The sequence below is a fragment of the Aquarana catesbeiana genome, linkage group LG01 (assembly GCF_042186555.1).
Source record: "Aquarana catesbeiana isolate 2022-GZ linkage group LG01, ASM4218655v1, whole genome shotgun sequence".
In the NCBI taxonomy this organism is placed as follows: Eukaryota; Metazoa; Chordata; class Amphibia; order Anura; family Ranidae; genus Aquarana; species Aquarana catesbeiana.
The window spans coordinates 737,173,597-737,199,211 of NC_133324.1; the positions used below are offsets into that span (position 1 = coordinate 737,173,597).

Sequence of the window (25,615 nt, forward strand, 5' to 3'; positions counted from 1 at the left end):
AGCAAAAATGATTTACATACACAAGAAAAATTATTCCAATTTACCATTGACACCACTGCAAAAATAAAATCCAGATAGCCAAGTGCACACAGAAAAAAATATTAGCAGAGCTCAGAATTCAGTTAGGTGAATTGCATTTAGAATACTCTCATTATGCCCTCATCTGTAAAACAAGATAAATATAGCATGCTACAATTCAGGCTATTAAAGCCTATTAACTCACTCAAATAGACTGATTGCACCTTTGATCAACCGATTTTATACATTATGATATGCATTTATGTAGGTTATGAAAATGTCATATGAAATGGCTAGTTCAAACAGCACAAAACACAATTAATAAATAATTCATGTTGTCTATGAACTCCTATACCTTTCTACATAGACTAACAAATTGATTGCAAATGTCTTCCCTATTCCAGTCAAGCAGGTAACATTCGCCATTCTCAGCCATATTCTAGTCCAGTGCTAAATGGCAATAAAAGAGCTTTTATCCAAAACAAAATGGAAGACCCCACCCACCGTGCCAAAAAGTGAATGATTATTATGACAAACTCTAGATTGGGTGCATGATGCCTAATCCTTTCCTTAATGCTTTTTGAGTCACTGACTTAGAACAAGCATGTGCATAATAGTTGTCAGACATGTGATGTACGCAGACTTGCTCCATGCACCAAAAATTTCTAGCTGCCAGACTGCAATACTAATAGTCTGACTTTAGTATTAGGAATCATGGACCTGGAATATGTAGAAAGACTTGGAGAGGCAGAACCCTTCATTTGCATACATGTTTGTAATAGCAGCTCAAAGCAAGATGGTCAAGAATGACAGGCAAGTAAATATGATGCACTATGCCAGCAATTCTCAACCAGAGCTCTGTGGAATGCTAGGGCTCCTCCAGAGTTTGGTTAAGGGTTCATTGTGCTGTGGCCAATTGACCTCCTATCTGATGGTGTGTGCATTGTATTGGGTCGACACCATTTCGCAGACACCAATGATCCTGTCTGTAAGGAGGGCATTCTTCTCAATGACCTTAAATTTAAGGTGCATTTTCCCAAAGACCATCAATAAATTAATTTTAGCAGGGGTTCTTTGAGACCTGAAAATTTGTCTAGGGTAAAAAGGTGAAGAAAGTAACTGTCTAGCAGTCCATTGTCTGTGAGGTTATCACGCATGCCAAACCTGTACACATGTTGATCGATTCCCAGGAATGTTTGGATTCATACACGCTGGATTTTCATGGAATTTTTTTAAAGTATATAATACTGTTACATTTTAATAAACTATCATACAGTTTTACACTATGTGGGCATTTTATCTCTTCCTTATGGGCCCCGATACAGAGTAACTTATCATCAGGCATGACTGCACCATTGCCTTCAGCATAGTGGAGGAAGCTGGCTGGATCCTTTGAGATGGTATAGCATGCTTGTCTAGACTCCTATAACTTGGAGTCTAGCCTTCTGGTAGGGAGGCAATTTATACGTTTTCTGGTGGAGGTGCACCAGAATGTGCATTTGTCTCATTCACTTCAGTTGGATATTCACCAAGAAGTTCACCATTTATAAAAATATGATTTGTCTAAACTTTATAGACACTTGTTTTGTTTCATCAACTATGTTTAGCGTGACAACATTTTCTTTTTAAATTGTCTAGCACAGCCCAACATTAGGCCAGGTTTTGTTGTTTAAATAGGTATGTTATTCCCTATTGTTGGCTTTGTAATAAATCAAACATTTTTTTTTTTGACACATCCTGCTGCTGTGTTGATTATATATATATAGCAGTATTTTGTCAAGTTAATACAAGGAGTTCAACTCTAGATCAGGATTATGAAAGTATTGGTGATGTCCTGAATTACACAACAAATTCTTCATATATTACTGCAAACCTGTCCAAAATCGGAATAACTAAACTATTGCATATATCAATAAACCTTTTTGCTATTGTTTATTGGTTTATTGTTAAACCATTCGTTTACCTCCTAACAGTTCTTTTAGCATGATGGTCAAGATTTTTAGGTGTAAGGAGACCGAAGCCTATCAAAACAGGGACATGGTCTAGTAAAATATAAACATACTGTAAGTGAGGTGCATGGGTTAATATAATTTTGTGGGTTCTTTATTTCCACTATGTCAAGTCATATCACATGCTCATTTAGAGAATGCCATTAAGCAAGGCTGTATATTAAATTTTTAATCCGGAAACTCCCAATGCTGGAGGTTTGGTTGTTAAGGGATGTTGATTATAATAACCTACTGGTATCTTACATCTATTGTAGACAGCATTAACCATTAAAAGCTCTACTTGCCCATTGCCCCTACCTCCAGTGATTTCGTTTTGCATGTTGTAAAGGAACTTAATCGACAGGTTATAATACTCTTCATCTGTTAAATTAAAAAGATATGATCAAAATAATTGAATAAAATTCTCACCTTGATGAAGAACTTCCCCAAGCTCCATGTTTATCTGTGAGAATATTGATAATTTTTTGTACAAGTTGGGTTGCAGTCACATGATCTCTATACTTGGCTGCCCTTATTAAATGGTCACACATCTTTTCATCTTCTCTCTTGTCTGCAGAATACTGTGCAGAAAGCGACTGAAAGAAAAACAACAAAACTTCCTTAAAACATCAGATTTTACATGAAAATTTTACAAAATATCGCTACACATTTAGATTTTCTGTTTACCATTACTTGAAAGCAAACAAGGGCAGAGTGTGCAGAGCTCAGGAGTAGCATGGAATGTAGCTGCCACCTTAATGAGCACTAATCTCCTGCTCCATTGAAGCCCACGGCCCCATATTCCTTTCATACAATAGCATTTATTGAACAAACACACACAGTAAGCCTAGTAGATCCAAACAGTCCAATGATCTCAGAGATGTGTGGGGTAGCTACTGGGGGTCGGGTTGTGGTCACTGCACCCTATATAAAATGCATTTGATACAATTTACAAAGCATTGCATATATTTTGTGTACAAATCAGTATCATCCTCTTCATACATTTCTAATGCAATATGTTTAGGAAACTTCTACAGCAAGACTAAAAAATACATAATGGTTTTACCTACAGGACATTAAGGTGTAACGTGATAGGCATGTAGTACTGGTAATATGTACAGTTTTACCATTACTAGGATACGCTCTGCATCAAGCTATACCTACGGTTGATCAATGATCAGATGATGCTCAGAGCTATACTAGGGATAGCAAAGTCATCGATAGGGCCACCCGTGCTAGGAAAAAGGGGAACCTTGTGTTCCAGGCTGGATGATGGGTAGGGGGCCAATAACCACATGCTGTAAAAAAGTAATGGTTGCAATGCATAAACTGTAATCCAAGGCCTTTCACAGAGTATAATGCCCTAAAGTAAAAAAAAAAAATGATTCGACTGAGGGCACAAAGGCTTACAACAGGGCATTCTATATTGCAAAATGGACACCTGCAATTCAAAAAAATATCTGTATATACATACCATACATACATGTTAAATAAATTCAAAATATACTATACAAACATCCAACCAATATAAAAAAGTGCATTTCCAAAACAGGCAGGCAGAAAGGTAATAAATGCTTTCAAGTGCTTCCTAATGGTCTAATGGATCAGTCTTTACAATTTGAAGAGCAACTTTTCATACCTGACATAAAATCTATAGATATAAATCACATTAGTGGTCCATTCTTTACCGATTATCAATCTCTGTCTCTTTGCTGAACATTAGTGCTGCATTTGACCTTATATTATAAAATTAAGACCAGTAATGCCATGTATAATAAAACAATAAAAATAAAAAATAATAGCAATAAAACAAGCTTCCAAAAATTATATTCACAATAGTTTTCCTTGCTATGAAAGAATGGTAATAAATATTACACAAAAATGTAAAGGACAAGACTCTGACTGCAAGATCATTCTCTAAACTGTAGCATATGAGACATTCTGTATGTATGTTCACAATAAAATAATATATTATTTATCATGCCTAAAAAGAGTTGATGTTCATAACAGAACATACGTGCACTGATCTCTAAACAACTGCCTTAATGCAATTGTTCTAGGTTTTAACTGTAAACACATATTTTGTTGCCTCTACCAAGGTGGTGTCATAACTACATGGTAATACAATGGAGAGGTAGAACGGGGAGATGCCTATGTAAACAAGGCATTTCCCCGTTCTGCCTAGTGACATAACAGGGATCTACTGCTCCCTGTCATGTCAGTGGAAGCCCATCCCCCCACAGTTAGAACACCTCCCTAGGACACACTTAACCCCTCGATCGCCCCCTAGAGTTTAATCCCTTCCCTGCCATTTATACAGTAATCAGCACATTTTTATAGCACTGATCGCATTATAAATGACAATGGTCCCAAAATGGTGTCAAAAGTGTCCGATGTGTCCGCCATAATATCGCAGTCATGATAAAAATCGCAAATTGCTGCCATTATTAGTAAAGAAAATAAAAATAAATAATAAAAATGTCATAAATCTATCCCCTATCTTGTAGACGCTATAACTTTTGAGCAAACCAATCAACATACACTTATTGCGATTTTTTTTTACCAAAAATATGTATAAAAATAAATATCAGCCTAAACTGTGGAAGAAATTATTTTTTTATATATATATTTTTTGGGGATATTATAGAAAAAAGTAAAAAATATTGTTTTTTTTTCAAAATTGTTGCTTTTTTTGTTTTTAGCGCAAAAAATAAAAAACGTAGGTGATCAAATACCACCAAAAGAAAGCTTTATTTATGGGGGAAAAAAAAGGATGTCAATTTTGTTTGGGTACAACGTTGCACGACCACGTTTGCAACAGGGCGACGCAGTGCCCTATTGCAAAAAATGCTCTGGTCAGGAAGGGGGTAAAATATCACTTAAACTCAAAGTACCTAGGTCAAAAGCCATACCCAGCAAGCCAGAGTCCTAGCTCACAACATTTATAAAAAATAAAAGGGGCAGTGGCTGCTAAACAATGAGACATATACTGCAATACATAAAACCATTAGCAGTTGGAAAACATATTTAAAACTTTTGCATAATTAATAATAACCAGCTACAGTCTGCACTAATTGTGCTCACTAAAATCTTTTTATTAAAAATAGGATTTTTATAACAGCGTACCTGTAAAATCCTTTTCTTGGAGTACATCACGGGACACAGAGCCACAGTAATAACTGCATGGGTTATATGGCACCTTCAGGTGGTGGACACTGGCACACCATAAACAGGAAGTTCAATTCCTCATATAACCCTTCCCCTCACCGGGAGTACGTCATTTTTGTAGCAAAGCAAAGCAATACACGTGTAACCAGAAAGAGGGAAGGGGCCCCTGTGTCCTGTGATGTACTCCAAGAAAAGGATTTTACAGGTAAGCTGTTATAAAAATCCTATTTTTTTTATCGTACATCATGGGACACAGAGCCACAGTACTAACTGTATGGGATGTCCCAGAGCAATGCCACCTGAGGGGAGGAGACACAAACAAAAGTAGGGTGCAATCAGACCTGAGGACCTATACTGCTGCCTGCAGCACACTGCACCCAAAGGCGATATCCTCATGCCTTCTTACATCCACCTGATAGAATCTGGTGAATATATGGACTGAAGACCAGGTTGTGGCCTTGCAGATTTAAGCCATGGAGGCTTGGTGATGCACTGCCCACGAAGCACTAACAGCTCTGGTGGAGAGTGCTTTGACCTGAAAAGGTGGAGCCTTCTTCTTCAAGCCATAAGCTTAAATAATTACCTGCCAAATCCATTTGGCAATAGTGGATTTTGATGCTGCCTGTCCTTTCCTAGGACCTTCAGGCAACACGAACAAAACATCCGTTTTTCTAATCTGAGCAGTCGCCTTCAAATAGATCATGACTGTTCTCACTACATCCAAAGAGTGTAGTGATTTTCTTCCTTAGAACGGGGTTCTGGAAAAAATGAAGGTAAAACAATATCCTGGTTTAGGTGAAAACCTCAAACCACCTTAAGCAGAAAGCTAGGATGAGGACGCAATACTATTCTATCCTTGTGAATGATTAAATATGGCTCTTTACAAGAAAGAGCCGCCAACTCTGATACCCTTCTTGCAGAAGAAATGGCTACCAGAAAAACTAGCTTCCTTGTCAAAAGGACCAAAGGAATATGTCGTATCGGCTCAAAAGGCTGTTTCTGTAATGCCGACAGAACTAAATTCAAGTCCCAAGGGTTCAGGGGTGCCCTAACTGGTGGATTAAGCAGCGTTACCCGCTGTATAAAGCTTCAGATCAAAGAATGCAAAGCAAGCAGACGCTGAAACAATACTGATAGGGCCAAGACCTGGCCCTTCATAGGACTCAAGGCCAGTTTCATTTCTAGCCCCATTTGCAGAAAGGCAAGAATTCTACCCATGACATACTTCCTAGGATGCCAACCCCTGGATTCACACCAAGAAACATATGCCTTCCAAACTCTACAATAAATTACTCTGGAAACTGGCTTCCTTGCATTAATCAAGGTAGGTATCACTGAGCCTGAAAGCCCACGATTCCTTAGAATGTGGGTTTCAATAGCCAAACCGTTAAATTTAGCATTTGTAAAAGTAGGATGAAACACTGGTCCCTGTGATAGCAGGTCTGGACGTGGTGGTAGGGGCCATGGGGCCCCTACCACCATCTTTACTATTTCTGCATACCAAGATCTTCTGGGCCACAAGAACTACCGACTTCCTTTCTCGCTTGATCCTGCAAAAAGTTGAGGGAGCAGCAGAACAGGAGGGAATGCATAAATCAGTGAGAACTGATCCCACAGGGTCACCAACACATCTGTTCCACATACGAGTGGATCTCTTGTTCTTGACACAAAGTTGTTGACTTTGTTGTTGAACCTGGACACAAACAGATCTACATTCGGGATCCCCCATCTTTGGCATATAGCCAGGAAGATGTCGGGGTGAGGGGACCATTCCCCCGGGAACAACTGCTGGCGACTTAAGTAGTCTGCCTGCCAGTTCTCTAAGTAGCTTAAATGTGGCACAGACCATTTTAGTAAGAGAACGCAGCAGCAACTTCTCAGCATGTGAAGCTGAAGAAAGTGCTTCCCCACTTGATTCCTCAGAAGAGAAATCATCAGCCTGTTCACGGTCCCCTGAGGGGGATTCATCTTCCCCCTCCCACAGTTCCTCCGTTTGGGGATCCTGGGTGGTAGAAGGGGACCTAATGCGTTTTCTTCCACTCTGTGAAGACGTGATTAAAGCCACTAATCTTTCCTCTAAACCACTCATAGCTGAGGAGAAAACCTGCTCAGTTATATAGACAGGGGCTGAAGTGTCGGAAGCAATTGCAGCCCCTGATGGCTCACTCTGACCAGCCTCCTTCGTACGGGATGGTGTTGCAGAGGGAGCGTCCTTAGGACCCGAGGGTGACCCCTTTGTGTCCTTGGTCTTTGCGGCATTTGAACCACCTCTGGTCATAGTGCCAATCACAAACACAGAGGTACCACAAAAAAAATGCACCCACTGCTGAGCAATAGTCCAACAATTGCAGCTGCTATTAAGCTCAGCCTGATGCTTAAAGTAAATGTGCCTGGGAATGCCTGTGTCACTCACATGCCACCCGTCCTCTTTGTGTACCCTAGCTGTATGCACCTGAAAGAAAGGTGTATTTTATAGCTATGCAGCCTGCGTTGTGGACGCGCCAACGTCGCTAAGCCCTGCCCCCTTCCTCCGACCACCCATCGCACCCCCCCCTATCAATTTTAAAATAGAGCGTTTTCCTACGCGAGCGGGCTTCGATCCTGACCGGGCCGCATGGAGGAGAGCTGGGGGAGGAGGAGAGCTGGGGGAGGAGGAGAGCTGCCGATGGCAACCGCCGTAATGGAGGCAGGAGCGGTGCAGCATACCCCCGTCTGATGCCATGCTCCCTCTGCCTGGAGGAAAGCTATCCAGGTGGGGGGGACATTCCTAGGAGGAGAAAACCCCCCTTTCCCATGACTTTACCTTGAGCCTGGGCCGGAGGAAGCGTGCAGCTTGTACACAGAGGCGAGACTGACAAGCATGGAACAGGTATGTGCTCGAGACAGCCCCCGGTGGTGACTACAGGCATAGCAACATTTACTTTAAAGGAGAAAACCCACAAGAATTAAAAAAATTCCTTGGGAATCTCACTTACCTTATCCAGCTACAGGGTTTTGTGGTAACAGACTCAATCTTCACCTCTCACGGTGGGGTCTGTTTAGAAAACCTTCAGGGACTGGGGCCCTCTTTTTTTTTAAATCAGGGAAGGGATTCACAGCCCTGGGGGCCTGTAAAAAGCACCCCGCCAGGAATATGGCTGAAAAAAACAAATACCGGATCCCGGGGTCCAGCTCTCTAAAAAGAGAAGCGTTACAGGCAAAACCTAATTTCTTCGGACACAAGGCCCGTGTACCGTTCAATTCGGCCTGGAAAGGACACTTTGAATTGATCCCGTTGCATGGCTTGCCCCAGTAAGGAATATTCCAGCGGAGCTCAGCACAGCACATTTTTACTCGTGACCAACACCTAAAACACTGGCAAAAAAAACTGAGGTACTCCCGGTAAGGGGAGGGATTATATGGGGAAATGAACTTCCTGTTTAGGGTGTGCCAGTGTCCACCACCTGAAGGTGCCATATAACCCATACAGTTATTACTGTGGCTCTGTGTACCGTGGTGTACGATAAAGAAAATGAGTTACGTGTGCAGCTGGAAATGCAAAGCCTCTAAAGGTTGCAGTCACACTTCAGCGTTTGAAAGCGCTGATGTGTAAATGACAAAATCGCAGGAGACCCGCATTTGAGATGCCATTCATTTGAATGACACCTCAAATTGTGGCGCGGGTCTGCCGCGCTGTAATTGCGGCAACACGCATCGTGGGAAGCATGTTGCCTACAAGTAGCTCCTGAACTTTTTTTTGGGCGACATGTTTCCCACGATGCGTGTTGTCGCAATTTGAGGTTCATTCAAATGAATGGCATATTAAACGCAAGTCCCGCGATGTCATTCACACATCAGCACTTTCAAATCGGGGGTAGATTCGCGGCAAATCTGCCCGTGGTTCAAAACGCTGGCGTGTCAATGCAGCCTAACACACTCCAGGTAATCATTGCTTATCAGTATCAAATATAAAGAACAGGGCCATGCTACCCATGAAGGCAGTTGAGAAGGCTGCCTCAGATGGGGGGGGGGTGGCACTGAGGCTGGAGAGTGTCCATTCCAGACAATTTGTCATTGGTGCAGTTCAGTTTCACTGCCCAGGTTTTCCGTTTGTCATACAGGTGCAGCAGTCAAGCCTCTTCAGTGGTGCAGAGCTTGTTAAAAGGCAGGTTCAGCATCGCTGAGGACAGTTCTGCTGGATACTGCACCTTCCAATGTGTAAGGCACAGCAGCCAGGCAGGAAACTCTGTTCCGTGATGTTAAGCCTTTATTTTTAACAGGCTCAACATCACTGAGCTGACTGCCTGCCTGTGAGTGCACAGGCATGCATCTTTGCCTGGAGGAGGTTTAATGGTGGCAAAATGGTTACCTCGAGTGGCATCCATACCCAGCATGGCCCTAGATAAGAAATTCTGACAGTCACAGCAAGCATGTTTCGAGGCCCACTTAAAAGTATTGAAGCCAAACATAGCGAGGCAACTAGCATTTTCAATAGATGATTAACAATTGTAGCCCCCATACTTTTCTCACAAAAGAATCAATTTAACCACGTCAATATCGGGCACTTTTACCCCCTTCCTGCCCAGACCAATTTTCAGCTTTCAGCGCTGACACGCTTTGAATGGCAATTGCACTACTCATAAGAAATTGTTAGCATTTTTTTTTTACACAAATAAAGCTTTCTTTTGGTGGTATTGTATGACCATTGGGTTTTTTTATTTTTTTGCTAAACAAAAAAAAAAAAACTATTTTGAATTAAAAACACATTTTTCAGTTTCTGTTATAAAATTTTGCAAATAAATAATATTTATTCATGAATTTAAGCCAAAAGATAGATAGAGAGAGAGAGAGCGAGAGAGAGATGAAAATTTACCAATCCTGATGTATTGACGCCCCATACCAGTTCAAGTGGCAAAAAAACGCCAGGACAGTACAAATACCCCAAATGACCCCTTTCTTGAAAGCAGACAGTCCAAGGTATTTGGCATAGTGAGATTTTTGAAGTTGTAACTTTTTGTACATTTTTTGGAAAATGAAATTTAGAAAAAAAATGTGCAACCACGATGTCAGCCGGCCACCTGCAATCGTAGGAACAAGAGCCAGAACAGGGATCAGACAGATCCCCTTTCTGACAGAGGAGTTAGAGAGAGAGCTGTTGTTAGAAACACTCCCAGGGAACACACTTAACCCCTTGATCGCCCCTAGTGTTAACCCCTTCCCTGCCAGTGACATTTATACAGTAATCAGATCGCCGTATAAATCTCAATGGTCCCAAAAAAGTGTCAAACGTGTATGATCTGTTCACTGCAATGTCGCAGTCCAGCTAAAAACTGCAGATCACCATTACTAGTTAAAATTAAAAAAAAAAATAATAATAATAATAATAATAATAAAAATGCCATAAATCTACCCCCTATTTTGTAGACGCTATAACTTTTGCGCAAACCAACATACTCTTATTGTGATTTTTTTAGCAAAAATATGTAGAATACTACATATTGGCCTAAACTGATGAATAAATTTGTTCTAAAAAAATTTTTTGGGATATTATAGAAAAAAGTAAATCTTTTTTTTTTTTTTCAAAATTGTCGGTCTTTTTTGATTATAGCGCAAAAAATAAAACTGCAGAGGTGATCAAATACCACCAAAATAAAGCTATTTGTAGGCAAAAAGGGACGTCAATTTTGTTTGGGTACAGCATCGCACAACCATGCAATTATCAGTTAAAGCGACGCAGTGCCGTATCGCAAAAAAATGGCCTGGTCATTAAGGAGGAAAATCTTCTGCTCTGTAAGTGGTTAAAGACACTGTGACCAGAGCGATAAAGTGTTTTTTTATTTTTTTACACACATTATGATTGCTTATACCAGTGAAATTCATTGGTATAAACAACCATTTTGAATTAAACTGATTAATTCTGTGTCTTTTGTTGTGATTGGCCAAAGTTAATCATATGGTACAGATGGGCTGTGATATAACCTGTCTGCACCATGTGATCACTGTGACCAATCACAGCTAGCAACATAATTGTAAACAATGAATGGCATGAAAGAAAGAAATTGTCATGTGATCTGTTGTTATTGGTCACAGCAATCACATAATACTGGCAGCGAGCCAGTATTGTGAACAGTCATCGGCTGTGTCCGACAGAAAGAGCCAGTGACAGGTCCTGCCGCTGCACAGCCTCACACAAGTGGCACATTCTGGGAGGACATCATGTGACGTCCATTCAGAAGGATGAAAAGCCCAGCGGCCATCACTCTGCTACAGGCTGGGTGGGACGGTGTTAACATTTAACACTAGAACGGGAAACATGCAACATCACAGCAAAACTTATAAGAAAAACAAAATTGCTACACACATCATTTTGTAATTTAACATTTTTAACTGGGACCTGTTACACCACTTTTACATACAGGTAAGCCTATAATAGGTAGGTACTGGAAATATCTCCTAAACATGCACTGTTTGGGAGATATTTACCATATACGCTTGCGCCGACGTCATTGGCACGTGGGCACTGAAGGGCACGATCGTGCCGTTTCTAAAGGGCTTGTGTCATGACCTGTGGCTCCGGCACGCATGTGCCGGAGTGACGTCATGCGACTCCGGCCAGGGCCCGAGTCCACAGCCCCCCAAAGGAAAAGGGGTGAAGATGGATGCAGCCACCAGCGGGGACATCACGGGCTTCGTTTGCAGGTGCAACATAATGGGCTAGTATGCGATGCATACTAGCCCATTATGCTTTTACTTTGCGGGGGGGAAAAAAAGTAAAACCCATCAGGGTTTACTTCCTCTTTAATTATCAATTATTTGCTAGTTCCTCTCACCCCAGCTTATAAATCACTAGGCCTAAAAAAAGCAAAATCAGAAAAAGGAACACAGATTTTTCCCCATTCAAATTTCTTACTTTAGAATTTGAATTACCAACTTTGGGGGTAGATGGGGTGGCTAAAGCAGGATACGATTATTGGCCAGTTCCTGCTGAAGAAGGCCCCTGTCAGAACACAGAGGCACATCAGGAGAGATTGCTGTACTAACATTGCTTAGTTAGTATGGCAATCTCAGTTTTTGCTTCTTCCTGCCTGCTGGCCTGCCAGGCATAACAATTGGAGGATAGTTAAGCTTTAGTCAAAGGTCAGCTTCAAAAAGGACCTTTCAATTTTAATCTGTAGTCACTAAAATTTTTACTAAATTACCCCAAAAATGTAATCATCATTTCCTAACAACCACAGTGACACAAACATCATACATGACGCCTGCTGGAATCACAATTTTTGAGCACTACTTTTCTTAAAGGTTGGCACAGGTCTCTCCATTTACATTACAGAATTTCCTACAAGCAAGCTTTCATTTTTGCATAAACAGACAGCAATGCAGCCTAAAAGGATGTAGATAAAAGAAAATCTGCAAAACATAACGTATATAGTTTACTTGAGGTTCATCAAGTTCTAATGTTTTACAAACCACATTTTGTTATTTTTCTTTTGTTAGCAGAGAATAGTGAAATGACATTATGCTACCGTGAGGGAACAAACCTGCTGACAGAGCATACCCTGCCATTCACCAATAACAAAGACACGTGTTAATGTCTTGTATGGCTATTACCTTCTTACAAGCCTGTTCTGTCAATCTTATTCATATATGACACAAACTACCACAATAAAATATACTGTGGGTGGGATTTAGTGCCGGAGAACAGGTTTGATGTTACTTTTAGAATAACATAATATGATTTAAGGGATTAGCTGGTCCTGAATAGACATTCTTAAAGTCTGCTCATATCATTGACAGTAACCTATGCAGTTCCACCCCTATCATCCCAATTAAGCAAACCACTGTAAACTTAGACTGGTGTAGCCCTCTTTTTTGTTATGTTTTTTTTTTTTTTTTTTGGGGGGGGGGGTTGGGATTATGAGAAATGGCCCTCCCAAACAAGGATACTGAGCTAAGAAGCCTGTAGGGAAATAAGACAGCCAGAACCTTTGCTAAGTGGAAGAGTGGGTTTTATAATAAAGTTGGCAGTGCCTCCACCCACGACAGGGCCTCTGTGAGCAGAGAGGATTCCCCTCCTGATAAATAACCAATATTCTAATCAAAGTAAGTGAGAGGAGAATAACTACTGCAGCAGGCATATAACATTATCCATAAGCATACAAATACACACCATTATGGGAATAATGCAAGTTTTAAATAAAAAAAAAAAAAGGTTTATACTAGTACATACATCCAATGTACAATCAGGTATTATCATCAAGGGCCCAATAGGAATGCTGGTAGAATTGTGCACATATACCAAGGTATATTAACAAAGATACCTTTAGATGAATGTTGCAGCAAAGTCCAATTGCAGGGGAACCTAAGGATTAGCAGGGCGCTGCATCTGTCTTGGTTTCGTAGACCTGAAGACAGAATCAGTGATGATGGGGAGATCCTCCAACCGTTGATCAACCAGCCTGAATCACAGTTTCTCAGCAGCAGAAACTGTGGTCTGATGTTGGAAGTCAGAGCCAGCCTATATACTCTGAATCTTAGTACCTAGTAACTTCTAATTTGCCATGCAACCGATCCTCTATCTGTGACCATTGGATGCTTAAACTGACTTTAGCCTATGCTGGTTTTTGAGCCCTGAGCCAAAACTAGCTATAGAATCCCAGACCAGATAGGACAGAGTTAACTAAAACACAATCTGCATAAAAAAACTCCATTCTTCCTCCATACTCTGGGTCTCTGGTTTCCAAATGAGATGTAAAATTTGCTCTCATCAGAAAAAGAGGATTTTGGACCACTAAGCAATAGACCAGGTCTGTTTTTCTTTAGCCCAGGTAAGACGCTTCTGACGTTTGTTGTTCAGGAGTAGGGATGAGCCGAACGCCCCCCTGTTTGCTTCGCACCAGAACATGCGAACAGGCAAAAAATTTGTTCGAACACGCGAACACCGTTATCCCCCTTACCATTTCACACAGGGGGGAGGGATCTGGGGGTCCCATTGTTAAAGAGGGCTTCCAGATTCCGATAAGCCCCCCCGCCCGCAGACCCCCACAACCACTGGGCAAGGGTTGTGGGGATGAGGCCCTTGTCCCCATCAACATGGGGACAAGGTGTTTTGGGGGGCTACCCCAAAGCACCCTCCCAATGTTGAGGGCACGTGGCCTGGTACGGTTCAGGAGGGGGCGCGCTCTCGTCCCCCCCTCTTTTCCTGCGGCCTGCCAGGTTGCGTGCTCGGATAAGGGTCTGGTATGGATTTTTGGGGAGACCCCACGCCATTTTTTAAAAATTTTGGCCGGGGTTCCCCTTAATATCCATACCAGACCTGAAGGGCCTGGTATGGAATTTAGGGGGACCCCCCACGTCATTTTTTTTTAAATTTTGGTTTGGAGTTCCCCTGTGGGGAATTCCCATGCCGTTTTTATCAATGAACTTTTATGTGCATTGTCGGACCGGCAATTCATTAATAGTCGCGAGTAGTTTTAAATGACTTTCTTTCCTTTGAAATGTCATTTTGCTGTCAGACTGTTCTAAACACGGGAAACATGCGCCCCTTTACAAGAATACTATAGACACCCCCAGGTACGAAATTTAAAGGAATATTACACTTTTATTGTTTCACTTTAAGCATTATTAAAATCACTGCTCCCAAAAAAATGGCCGTTTTTAAAACTTTTTTTTGCATTGATCCATGTCCCCTGGGGCAGGACCCAGGTCCCCAAACACTTTTTATGACAATAACTTGCATATAAGCCTTTAAAATTAGCACTTTTGATTTCTCCCATAGACTTTTAAAGGGTGTCCCGCGGCTTTTGAATTTGCCGCGAACACCCCAAACTGGCGAACAGCCGACATTCGAGTCGAACATGAGTTCGACTCGAAGCTCATCCCTATTCAGGAGTGATGTCAGTGATGGTTTTCTGCAAAACTGTCAGGTCAGAAGTTTTTCACATGATTGTGATTCCTACTGAACCAGACTGAGAGACCATTTGTTTAAAGGCTCAGGAACCCTTTGCAGGTGTTTTGGCTTAACTAGCCGATTAGAGCGAGACACTTTGAGGCTAGAATATTGCACCTTTTCACAATATTCTAATTTTCTGAGATTGTGGATTTGGGGTATTCATGAGCTGTAAGCCATAATCATCAATTATGACAAATCACAGCTTGAACCATCTTGCTTTGCATGTAATGAGTCTATCTCATATATTAGTTCCACTTTTTAAGTTGCATTAATGAAATACATGAACTTTTGTACGATATTCTAATTTTTCCGAGTATCACCTGTAAACCCAGGGTTTTTTCTGATCCTGACCTTAAGGCGTTCTAAGCCCAGACGGCTGAGCCGTCGGAACTGCTTAGGAGTTTAAGTTTTCGATACTAGGGATTTTAAAGGAAGGATGCTTACTCCTTCTTTCGACAGGAATCAGCGCACTCTTTCCTCCTGAAATTTTTTGGATATATCTATCCAAATCTTCCCCAAATGGGCGTTCCCCATGAAACGGGAATGCTGACAGTAACTTTTTGCATGGCAATTCAGCCGACCAGTTCTTTAGCCACAAGACCCTGCGCATAGCACGAGGAAGCTCTGATAATTCTTCAGCAGTCTCCTGCTGAGAAGGCAGGTTCCTAGCCAACCTTTTTAAACGCTCCCCCTCCTCCAAGTAATTCACGGCTACTTCCTCTACATCCTCATCCCAATCAGGATCCAACTCAGGGGCCTGATTAGCTATGAGAGTCCTGGTGCTCCGGCAGATTCCCGCTGGGGCCAGACTCAGGAGAGGGAGATCTATCATGCTTCTTCCTCCTTGCGATACTGAGGCAATCATACCAGCCATTTTGCCCTCAAGGCCAGCTAAAGCCGATGCCAAATTGTCTTTAATGACATAAGCCGAAGCAGAGGTATTGGAAGTGGCCACAATGCCCGACAGGCGTAATGGCTCAGATTGTCCAGATGCCTCAAGTCTTTCAGGGGAGGCTAGTACAGCAGCAATACGACCAGGGTCCTCCAAATCCTTGTTCCACTTCCAGCTGAACCTCCCTTCGTTTTTTGGAAGACATTGCCTACTTAGTTAGACCCAGATATGAGGGGAAAAAACTCCCTCAGAAAACAAACTGTGATCCAGCATAGAGCAGCTACCACAGCCTTTTTACCAGCCCCCAGAACCAATCCTGCAGCAGCCGTGTCCAAAATGCCTAGACTCACCTGCCCAGTAGGGAGAAGCCTGCTCTGCGTCCCTTCAGCGCCCAGCCAGGAGCTTCCTGCACAGCAGCTCGGCTGCTTCCTGTAAACCACGCTGTATCAGTGTCCTGCGCCTGCTCCTGACATTAGATGCCACATTACGCCACGTGCGCGCTCGCCATGTGCACGCTTGTGATGTACGATAAAGAAAGATATTTAGCAGTTTATATTTACTAAAATAATTGCATTTCCATGTTCTGTGTACTGTGGGGGACCATATATAGTGAATGCAGGGTCCTGGGTTTAGTAACACTTTAATGTAACTTGATTCTGTTGACAATCTGCATCCCTGCCCCAACTCCAATCCAGCTATGCCTCCAAGTTCTTTAACCAATCTCCACCTTATCCTAACTATCACTCACTCTAGTTGCCAGTCTGGGCATTTTGCAGCTCTCCCCCGCCTCCTGTAATAACAGCTTCTAACTCTTCTAGCAAGTGCCCTCAAAAATATTGTACAAAACTTTCTACAGCTTACCAGGTGCTTCTCCACTGGCCCCAACCCATCTGGGGGTCGGTGTGATGCTAACTGGCTGGTCAGAAACAACAGGAATGTTTTTCCCAGCTGTGTCTGAATGCACTGTAGTTATTGCAGAGAGGCTCCACTGTCAATCAACAGAGCAGGGCTAGGAGGGGTGTGGTATTACTCTGACTACAGTAGATACAGGACATCGTGCTTTGGAACATAATCCTCCATCTCCTGGAAGGTATGCCAGGGATGCAAACTGACCACACTAGGACAGATCTGTCGCCATGACTTGCGTAGTCAGTTTGAAACAGAAACCCAGGAAACTGGTAGGATCAGCAGATATTTTCCAGCAATATATACAATAAAACAAGTTACAGGCAAGGCTCGCTAAGCAGTATAAATAACTGAATATATGGGTTTTAAGTTTTAGGGGTAACAGTCATTTAAATCATATTTAGCATACTGCTCATACAGCTGACAGTATACCCAGTAGGTGATGCCTTTAGTTTTACTTTATTAAGCACCAGCTGGGACTCACCTCAACTGCCTATGCAAATACAATGTCGAAGTCAGTAACTACTTAGACATAAGTACCACCCCCTCCAAAGTGGTAGCATCTACACTGATAAGATGATAAGGCCCTAAGCACTGTATGGTGGAATAATGCACTGGCCTAGAAAAATAGGGTTTGGGAAATGAGAATTTAACGTGTCCTGGTATCAAGAGTGATGTGATCGCTGTATGAACTTTGCAGAGTGCTGCGCCATATTTTTCAAATATATAAGAGGAGGAATAAAATAGTTAAAAAATATTGCTTCTTTGGTTTAGTTCAGAAGAAGGACAATGGCTTGCTTTGGCAAAGAGTTAAATGAAATCAGTACACATATAGGTTGAATATCTTACAGACAAGCTCCGGAGGAACTGCAGCGTTTCCACTTCTATGAGAGTGATAATGTATTTTCCCTGAACATGGACTACTGATTTAATGATCTGAAGGCATTAAAGCAGCAGTTCCAGATAAATTAGTTGTAAATAATTCAGAAGGCAGTTAGCCTGAATATACATTTACAGACCCCTTATTCTGTGTCATTCATACTTCCATGTTGTTGATACACCACTTTAATTACAAGAAGGAGATTAAGTATAACGCTATATTGTCCATTTCATATGAATAGAGATATACTATAAATAGCATTACAAAAAAATATAAAGGATAAAAAAAATAATAAGATAAAGCCTGATATTCATATTTGTTATTACTGTTATTATTTCAAAACAAAAGCAAATAACAATAATAAATAATTCTGCAAAAATAATGGAATAAAGCATACTTAATGCGTTAACATAAGACTACCAATCAAATGACCTGTATTGCTAAGAAGCCAATTCTGCTGAACTGCAGTGTAACAGAACACTCCAGCAAAATGAAGACGACATTGTCTACCTAGAAGTATTTGTACACTTGACCTCTAGTTTTCAAAGTCTACCTAGGGAAATCCTACAAAAACGCTTGAATAAGCCCTAGAAAAATGAAAGCTTGAAGCCACAATAGCAAACAAAAGTCAGCCAATGACAATGTCTGTCAGGCGTGTTCAGCTCTAAAGTGATGCTTCTGTCATCCCGTGCCTGCAAGTATTGATTTTTCTCTGTGAGGGAAAAAAAATTAAAGTACAAGCCAATGAAATAGATATAGTATCATCCTCTCGATAATAGCCATCAAGGTTAGCAGAGGCAGCACACTTATCAAAATATTGTTCCTATTTCTTCTTTTAATGGACTGAATACAATATGGGAGATTTCAGATAGTTGCTATCTTGCAGCTACCAAACAAATTCATTCAATATACTAAGGTAGTCGCACAAGTTTGAAAAATGTTCCACGTAAAGGGATAGAATGTTTGTTATGGAAGTAATGTAGGTCAAAAGCAAACAGAGAAACATTTGTACCCAAATCAAAACAATTAAAACTAAACTGGAGTATTTTTGTTGATTCTACTCTAGCTGCATAGCTTTGCCAGTCTTTGTACTTCACAAATGAGGACAACTTAGATTAACAGCTTCTGTTCTAAGCAGTTCAGGGTTTTTGTAAATTATATGCTTGTGAAATTAGTACAATGAATAGACACTACTGGGACCTCACCTAGATTTCCAGGCCTGTTTTTCAAAGCTTTATATCAATGAACAGTCTCAAATTAAGTAAAACAATGAAATGCAGTGATCTTGTTGACCATTAGGTTTTCCACTAAACAATGGGAGCACTCAATGGCTGTGAAGAAGTTGCAGGAGTCACATCACCCATAGGCTCACATGGCACAGCTGTTGTAGGTGTTCCTGCCTCCCCCCTGCAGCAACCAGGCACATGGCAGCTGGAGCTGCAGAATAACATGACCAGACCGAAGCAGATCAAAAATTAGTAGGTAAACAGGTCTTTTTATACAGGGTATGCTGGATAGGTAGGAGGGTGGAGAGAAAACTTAACAATAGTTTGCATTCGCCTTATTTTCCACTTTAGGTAGATAATCCCATCTTTAATAACAATCATTAAACTATCATGTACCTTTTACCAACATGCAACATTGAAATTACTCATCCATCTATAACAATAGTTTCCAAGCATCATTACAATGACATAACAAACATTTATAATTACGTTAGATTATAGGTTTAGTCCTCCCAAAACTGCTATTTATTGATAGATGCCAAGGAGTTAAATAAATTAAAGCTGAACCTTCCCCTTTAAGCAGCCCATAGAAGAGTTTTTTTTATTTGTATTCATTTTTTGTTCAACCATTAGGTTGAAAAAAAAACATATTTCCCTATTTACACACACAATGTGAATTGGAGAGTCCTCCCTACAGAGTTATTACATTCTAACAGTGGGCAGTTTTTTCCACTGCCAGAATACACAGATCAGCACTAGCAGCTATAGCAGGAAGTGCTTATCGAGCGGGGAAAGCCCAACAGGCTGGCTGTACAGAAGTCAATCAGTAGATCGGCTTCTGCACAGCCAGTCTTTCTTCGGCTAGTCAATGGGAACGGGCCGAATTTCAATCAATGCATGGCCGGTTTACCACAAACTTTCTTCTGTTGTCCTAGAATTCATGCACATGAATGATTAAAGACATTTTTTTGTTATGCCTAGCATAAATTTCCAGGTGCTTTCTTGCGCCAACATTAAATATTGCCTGCCATTCACTTGTATAGCAGGCTGTACGAGGCACATGTGGCTCCCCGGTCACATGTAAGTGCCAGGTAATTTACACTAGGTATAAAAATTTTTTTTGAAATGCCTATAAATAGTCAGAGCTGAAACGTTAATCTTGCTGCATTCTATTGACACAATTAACCAAAGAAGAAAGAAAGAAAAACCAAGTCCTACTGTATACATATCCTGGTGGTAAGGAAAAAACAATATATATCCTATTAAGCCTTATCGAAGTCTGGTAATGTTGCTATAGCCAAAGACCAAGGCATACAAAAAAACAATAGACCCCTGTATGGCTACAGGGATCAAGAAAGTGGCTACTAAGGCAACAAGTCAACACCTGGATATGTATATAACATGTCAATATTTATTGCTCAATGTAAAAGATCCGCTTCAACACGCATAAAATGCTTCAATATGCAAAGCGATAGCTAATGCACAACATACGTACCGCCAAGTGCTCTCAATGGACGCTAACTTGGCAGGCACTGCAGATTGTGAACTTATACCAAACAAAAAACAAAGACATATAAACCAGAACAGACAAAGAACAACGGACACACAAATAATACAACCACAATACAGACAGTCCGGACGCCGGCCACCCGCTCACAGTGAGATCGAATGCGGTCACCACCGCATGAACATCATTACCACTAGTAGGGTGGACTAGTGGTGTTGGGATTGAACCCCAATTGCTGCATACCAGCAGGGATGCATTCAGTGTCACTGTGAGTGGCCCCCAGGGATAGCATGAGTCTAATGTATACGGTAATAGGCTACAGCTCAAATAGCATATAAAGTGGAACAACTGGTGTTCTCATCAGGGTATGGCAGCACTACAGCATATGATCCTATGCTGAGATGATGATTGTCGTAGATACTATATATTAAGCATGAGTGGGTCATCCCCATATGGGGAGTTCAGGAGGCTGTTTGCCTAAGTCCCCAACGGGGTACTGCGTACATAAACTGGGGACTAAAATGGCATTGTCATCCACTGTATTATCTGTCAAATGACGTGAGGCAGTCCAATCCCACAGCTAGAGTATCTGGGTATCAGTCAAGTGTCTCGATGCAATATGGTGGGCATAAACAAGCACTTCATATTGCTCAATAGGCATGAAAAGCCCTTAATGCTGGCATAGACCGTAGCAGTAGACGCATATAGTCAATTATATGCAAATGAGACAGGTAACGAAGAATGGAGAGGGTGATTGAGGTGTGGATACATTACCACCTGGCCGATCAGTGTGGATGGATCACTGTCTCCGTGCCTCGATCCATGTCTCCGCGTATAGGTGCTGTCTTGGCTGTTCACGTGTGATGGTGCAATCTTCTCCTGTCACCATGTAGCTGACGAGGGCACGGAGCTTATGCAATCACCCTCTCCATTCTTTGTTACCCGTCTCATTTGCACATAATTGACTATATGCGTCTACTGCTACGGTCCATGCCAGCATTAAGGGCTTTTCATGCCTATTGAGCAATATGAAGTGCTTGTTTATACTCACCATATTGCATTGAGACACTTGACTGATACACAGATACTCTAGCTGTGGGACTGTGAGATTGTCTGTATTGTGGTTGTATTATTTGTGTGTCCGTTGTTCTTTGTCTGTTCTGGTTTATATGTCTTTGTTTTTTGTTTGGTATAAGTTCACAATCTGCAGTGCCTGCCAAGTTAGCGTCCATTGAGAGCACTTGGTGGTACGTATGTTGTGCATTAGCTATCGCTTTGCATATTGATGCATTTTATGCGTGTTGAAGCGGATCGTTTAAATTGAGCAATAAATATTGACATTTTATATACATATCCAGGTGTTGACTTGTTGTTGCCTTAGTAGCCACTTTCTTGATCCCTGTAGCCATACAGGGGTCTATTGTGTTTTTTTGTATTCTATTGACACAGCATCTTCAAAGATGTGTAGGTCTTACAGGACAGCAGTTTTTCTTGATGATTGCCTTTCGAATGGACAATACAAGTGATCAGGTAGCAGCTGTGATAATAATGCAAAGAACGTCCCTGCTACTGCCCACAAAGCCACCCAGCAGTTCCCCTAAATTGCTAAGGAAATGTGCAACGGGACTTTTGGTTGATATCACTTTATTAACACAATTGCATGTATATACACACTAGGGCTGGGGAAAAAATCTATTTAAATCTTGAATCGAGTTGAGAGGTCAAATCGATAAAAAATTTAAGCAAATCAATTTTTTTTTCACCGCGCCGGTCCTAAAGAGCTGCGGGTAGGAGTTTTTAGGCGAGGCCGCGGCTTCAGCCTATTATGCGGGGCTGGACGCCGCGGACGAGGCCGAAGCCTCGCCTAAAAAAGAAAATTGGTCCTATCTGAGATCTAAACAAGAGTAAAATTGCAGTTTTGTTAAGCATATTTCATTTGTTACATATATTTTGAAACACAGAATGAAAAACTAAAGTGAGAATTAAAAAAAGAACATTGATCAAAATTAGAGAACACTTTAAGATGCCTTACAGTTATTGGCATTAATCTAATTTCTTTAATTATCTGACAAATCCTATTTAATCGGCAGCCTAACGTTCCAGTTTTCACTGACTTTGCAAGATGGTGAGCCGTTCTAAAGTGATTGAAACCCTCTGGCAGCAGATTGTCCAGACAAAGGCCAAAGGGATGACCCTTTCAGCCATAGCAAGAGAAGTTTGTCATTCCAAATCTAGGATTTCTAGAATATTGCATGTTTACAATGTCACAAACTCATTCAAGTCCCCCAAGAAGGCTGGTCGTCCACGAAAGACAAATGCAAGAGAGGACAGGATAACGTCAGTATGTCAGTAAGGATCTGTCTCGTCATACAGTGTCTCGCCGTTTGAGAATTTGGACTGAAAGCCCACTCTGCAGTGACCAAACCTCTCATTAGCAGAAAATCAAAAGGCTAGACAAACCTTTGCTGAGGAGCATGTTGTGGAAATAGGTCTGGTGGCATGATCTGCAGGATTAAGCTCCGATGGAACATGATGCCATTGTTCAGGCCTTGAGGATTTTCTGATCCTTTCTACACTGTTACTGACAGACATAGAAGCGTTTTGTCCGATTGTATATGTAGCCCAAAACAACTTTGTGGTCTGTGAAGAATTTGATGTCGTCTATCTGAATGTCTAGTTCACGCAGTATAAAATCTGCAATTTCTATGGGTAGCACAGTCCCACAAAGTTCAAGCCTGGGAAATGTGTGCTCAGGTTTAGGTGCTAACTTAGCTTTGCCAAACAGAAACCCTATGTGGGCTTGATTGAGAGAGTCTCTTACCTTGAGGTAGGCAACAGCTATTATGGCTTCAGTGGATGCATCTGAGAAGATGTGAATCTCTTTTCTCTGACTTGCAGCAAGGGAAGCTGAAGTGTAGCAGTGTGGCATGTCAATTCTATCTAAGGCATGCAGAGATTGTTTCCAGGACTCCCACTTTGAATATTTGTCTGTTGGTAGCGGAGCATCCCAATCTTGAATACTCTGATAGCTCTCTTAACGGTTTACTTACATGGTGATGGTAGCCACAAATCCCAGTGGATCGTATAGACTGTTCACCACTGACAGAACACCACGTTTGGTGAATGGCTTGCCTGCAGAGCTGACTTGAAAGCCAAAAGGTGTCTTTAAGTTCCACCATAAGCCCAGACTACTCTGAACGGGCAGCACAGTGGTGTAGTGGGTAGCACTCTCGCCTAGCAGTAAGAAGGGTCGCTGGTTCGAATCCCAACCATGACACTACCTGCCTGGAGTTTGCATGTTCTCCCTGTGCCTGCGTGGGTTTCCTCCGGGTACTCCGGTTTCCTCCCACACTCCAAAGACATGCTGGTAGGTTAGTTGGATCCTGTCTAAATTGTCCCTAGTATGTATGAATGTGAGTTAGGGACCTTAGATTGTAAGCTCCTTGAGGGTAGGGACTGATGTGAATGTACAATGTATATGTAAAGCGCTGTGTAAATTGACGGCGCTATATAAGTACCTGAAATAAATAAAATAAATAAATAAATGTCCATTCCCAGATATAAATCTTTACATACTGTGGCATGATTGCCAGGCTGAAAGGCTTTCATCACAGCAGCACTGTTTGAGGTAATCTTATGAAGTCTGTGGTTGGCCTCAGAAAGCATACCTTGAGTCCTTTGGAGCAGGTCTATGGCTTCTTCATCTGTGGGTAAGGATTTGAGTCTGTCATCCAAGTAGAAGTCTCTCAACGAAGAGTCGAGCATCTGCACCATACTCCTTTTCGCCATCAAGAGCAGTCCTTCGTAACCCATATGTTGCAACAGCAGGGGAGGGACTGTTTCCAAATACATGTACTTTTATGTGGTATTCAAACACTTCATTGTTTATGTCATTGTTACGGTGCTACAGAAACCTTAGGAAGTTCCTATGATCTTCTCTTGCTATAAAGCAATGGAACATTTGTTCAATGTCAGCAGTTATGGCAACCAGCTCTCTTCTGAACCTCATACATACTCCTACAAGGTTGCTGGTTAGGACCAGTAAGAAGAACATCATTCAGGGATACGCCTTGGCACTGGAGTCAAACACTACCCAGATTTGCTTTGGTTTATGTGGATGATAGACTCCAAAGAAAGGCAGATACCAGCACTCGTCAGGTTTGTGAAGAAGTGGCACTGGTTCAGTGTGATCATTGTCAAATATCCTTTTCATAAATGCAATGAAATGTTCCTTCATTCCAGGCCTGTTCCTTAGTGTTCACTGAAGTGCGTTGAATATGGATAAAGCTTGTTCACAATTATTTGGAAGTCTGACTCTTGTAACACGAAGAGGTAATGGTGCAACATAGCTGTTAGATTCATCTTTGAAGAATACACTGTCCATTACTGCGATGAATTCTCTATCTTCAACTGACAAGGCTATTCTGTTGTCAACACTGTGCTACCTAAGTTGCCATCACAGGGGATGGGAGTAACATCAGATACGTGGAAGATGTCAAGAGGCTTCTCCTTTACTTATTAATGATGAGGGCATTGTATAAAGTGAGATGCATGCCTATTTCTTAACACTTGAGTCTTAAAGGAGTTGATCTCAGATGGCGTACGCATTCTGTTCAAGCATACATCATCCACTATTACCCAGCCTAAATCAAGTAAAATGTGCATATGGGGCATCGTCAGATCCATTGCACTGCTGGCGCACTTTATGTACTCTGAGAATGTCTCTTCCCAGCAAGATTAGTATTTCAGCATCCATGTCCATTGGAGGAATAGCAGTAACCAGGTGCCTTAAGTGGGGATGGTGATACGCAGCTTCTGGAGTAGAAATTTCTTCCCTGTTTGATGTTTGATCACATTCAACTAATGTTGGCAAGGGTATGCCCTTCTTTGCCTTGATATGAGAGACCATGAACTCGTTGGCCCTTCTGCCAGAGGTTTCTACAGCAGGTGTTGAGAGTATATGGTGTTGCATGTCCCTTTATGCCAAAGAACTCAGAGAATTTAGGCTTGACCAGGAATCTGTTGCTCTGCTCATCTATTATGGCATGCATCCTGGTAGCTTTCTCAGGTTGATCCTTTGGATATATTTTGACTAGACATAC

General features: G+C 41.6%; 1 protein-coding gene across 1 annotated transcript in view; it reads right to left on the minus strand.

Moving 5' to 3' along the window:
- LRBA (LPS responsive beige-like anchor protein) overlaps positions 1–25,615 on the minus strand; it is a 1,038,582-nt gene that overhangs the window by 543,720 nt on the left and 469,247 nt on the right. Inside the window, exon 36 of the mRNA XM_073604899.1 lies at positions 2,436–2,602. Coding sequence (XP_073461000.1) covers positions 2,436–2,602 — 167 coding nt within the window. The remainder of the gene's footprint in view (positions 1–2,435; positions 2,603–25,615) is intronic.